The sequence below is a fragment of the Mus pahari genome, chromosome 10, assembly GCF_900095145.1.
Source record: "Mus pahari chromosome 10, PAHARI_EIJ_v1.1, whole genome shotgun sequence".
NCBI lineage: Eukaryota > Metazoa > Chordata > Mammalia > Rodentia > Muridae > Mus > Mus pahari.
Window position 1 is genome coordinate 66,337,634 of NC_034599.1, and position 3,202 is coordinate 66,340,835.

Genomic DNA, 3,202 nt, shown 5'->3' on the forward strand with positions numbered 1-3,202 from the left:
ACCAAGTAACTTCATCAAGCTCCAGGTAACAAGGTCCCAATAGTCTGCCTTAGGAACAAGATGTTCCGTTTACATCATAATCTCCAGGCCAGAGTGGGTCATAAATATTGCTAATGTTTAATCAATGAATCCTTGAGCTCTCTGGGAGTACTATACACCATTCATCACATTTTCCTATTGTTTTCCATTGTAAGCGGAAATCCGGCATTCACGTTTTAAACTTATTTTATGGTGCACGCGTGTGTATGTTTCTGGGGGTGGTGGTGCAATGTGCACATGTGTACACACTCATATGGAGACCAGAGGACAAACACGGGTGTCCTTCTCCTCATGAACTCCATCACTATTTTTTTTTTTCAGACTGGGGCTGGAGCTCACTGACTGCACTAAGCTGGTTGGCCAGCAAGCCCCGGGATCTGCCTCTCTCTGATTAAAGGAATGAACTACATGGCCAGCCACTTTGGTTTGGTTTTGTAACCATAGGTTCTGAGGATCCGTGCTCAGGTCCTCCTGGTTGTAAGGCAAGCACTGAAGGAGCCCTCTCCTCAGCCCAAATTTGGAAAGGAATAACAACAATTAACAGGATCAGCTGAACGACCCTGGCCGCGTCTACACAGCTCTCTTCCTTTCGGTGACGTTTGCTGTGAAGTCTGCCTCTTTTGGACGGAGCACCGCCAGCCTGCCATCACTTGCTGTTTTTCTGAGTAACCGAGACTGATGGTACCCCAGACAATTAGAGCCTGGTAAGATAGCTAAGAAGTAGGTTTGTCCCCCTTTCAGGGACATCTGTGGGTTCCTGGCTGGGAGTGTCCATGCCCAACAAGTTCACAGAATGCTCAGATCCTACTCCAGAAAATAATATATATATTTTTTTTTTAAATCAAGCTCAGCCAGGTTCTGATTTAACAGCATCTGGCAGGCTAACTATATTATTTTTTGAACACAGAGACATAAATTTGATATGAATAATAAAACAAGTATACCACGGACAAAGGAAATATAGAATTCACCTAATCTTCAAAAGAAATTCTATACTTGAATAATTAACTATGCTCTATTTATAAAACTAGAGTAATTGAAAACAGGATTTTTCAGTTGATTCATATAGCCTCTGAAATATTTATTATTGCAAGTCGAAAGATTTGTCTGGGGTTTGTCACCGAAAATGTCTAAACTCAGTGTCCAGATGTTTATTTAAGTTGCTCCCACCGAGTTCTAATGTCAATACCAGGGGTTATCAGAGAGCATCGCTGTGTATCTTCCCTGACTAATATTCTCATTTCTCCTGCATCTTTGATGTTTTCTTTCATTAAAATTCCTGGCCTAGATCCACACCAAAAAAAAAAAAAGAAAAAAAAATCTGCTGACCTTGCGTAAAAATGAGTTCGCTGATTTGACATCCAAGGATGCCCTGCTTCTCCACAAAGATAAAGATAATATGTATCAGTGATTATCACTCAGGCATCACCATCAGCAACGTGGGGTCAGCTTCAGAATGAAAAGGAGCTCAGAACCAAGATTTCAGAATGCCTAGGTTTCTAAGAGCATGCATAATCTCACCCCCCCCACGTGTCATGTGATGGGATTCTTCACCCACGTGCAAATGTTTCCCTCATTCTCACACACCAAATCTCTTTTGAAAGCCTGAAATAAGACAATTTTAAAATAAAAGAAATCAGGCTCTCTGTCCCAATTCAGTTCCCATAGGCACAGTATGACGGCTGGGCACATGTTTTAAAGAGGTATTGTGGGTGATACTTCCCTTGGTATGAGACTGCAAAAGACACAGTGAGTCTGCGCGGGGGTTGAGCAGAGGAGAAGGTGTGCTCCCGGTTTCCCCTTCCCAAAATTAACGGAATTTCATCCACATTGTTGAGGCACCTACAACCCAAAGAAAGAACGTGAAGAAATAAGTAAAGGGAGCAAATGAGGTGTCCACGAACTCTCTAAAGAGCCCGGAGCCTCTGACAGCTGGCCCAGTCCGCTAAACTGGGATGAGGTGAGAAGCTTGGAGCGACTGAGGTAATCCCTGCTTAGCCCCACTTCATCATCTCTGGTTAAGAGAGTGAAAGTGTTTAAAGCACTAACAGCCCTAACTAATGCTAGAAGGGGTCACTCCTGTAGGCAGGTTAACTAGAGGACAGGATTAAGTTGTCATAAACTCAATGTAGTACAGCCTGAGAAGTAACATCTTAGCACAGAATAGTCGCTCAATAAACATTGTATCTGCTTCTCACGGAACACACAGCCCGACGTTTCTATATTAATAGCTATCACGTAAAATTGGCTCGGTAGGCACGTGTCTTTTTGAGATGCTGGATTAAATAGAGTTACGTGGGCTCCTCACCCCGAGGCTCTCAAACCTTCTAATAGGTTAAAGTGATTTTGAATTACCACGGGGAGAAGCTGGGAGCTGTTTCCCTGAACGCATTTCCCCATCAAACTCCAACTGTCTCTGCACTTCTGTTTTGAGGGACCCATATGGAGACATGTGATTAAGGTCCATCCCTTCCATTTAGCAAGAGATGATTCAAATCTCCAGAAATCAACTGCCTTGGCCAAACCCTCGTTAACAGTAATCGTACTCTGCCCCGCCCCCACCTACCGCCCACCTTTACCGCCGTCACTCTTGAATCAATTCCTACCTGAGAGCCTTGAACTCTGCCTGGGAGAACTGTGTTTTGCTCTCTGGCTAACTGATTCATGTCCACTTCAGGTTGAGCTCATGTGAACCACTGTTTATTTACCTTAACTTTTATTATTACTGTGTGGGCACGATGGTGGGTGGGGGCAGGGGAGGGTCCGTGTACCTCAGCAGGGTGCAGAGATCAGATCTTTCCTCCCACCTTATGCAGGTTCCAGGGATCTAACTCCAGTTTCCAGACTTACTCTGCTAGGCCTTTACCTGCTAAGCCATTTCGACAGTCAAAGAACACACTTTAAAAACCAGCACTTGGGCTGGAGAGATGGCTCAGTGGTTAAGAGCACTGGCTGTTCTTCCAGAGGTCCTGAGTTCTATTTTCAGCAACCACATGGTAGCCCACAACTATCTGTAATAGGATCTGATGCCCTCCTCTGGTGTGTCCAAGGAGAACAACAAGAAAGAGAGAGAGAGAGAGAGAGAGAGAGAGAGAGAGAGAGAGAGAGAGAGAGAGAGAGAGAAAGGAAGAAAGAAAAGGAAAGGAAGCAAAGTCATGGTTAA

General features: G+C 44.3%; 1 protein-coding gene across 1 annotated transcript in view; it reads right to left on the reverse strand.

The window, feature by feature from the left end:
• Positions 1 to 1,067: 1,067 nt before the first annotated feature.
• Positions 1,068 to 3,202, reverse strand: part of Polr2m (RNA polymerase II subunit M) — a 24,586-nt gene continuing 22,451 nt past the window's right edge. The window contains exon 4 of the mRNA XM_029543033.1: positions 1,068 to 1,881. Coding sequence (XP_029398893.1) covers positions 1,861 to 1,881 — 21 coding nt within the window. The 3' untranslated portion in view covers positions 1,068 to 1,860. The remainder of the gene's footprint in view (positions 1,882 to 3,202) is intronic.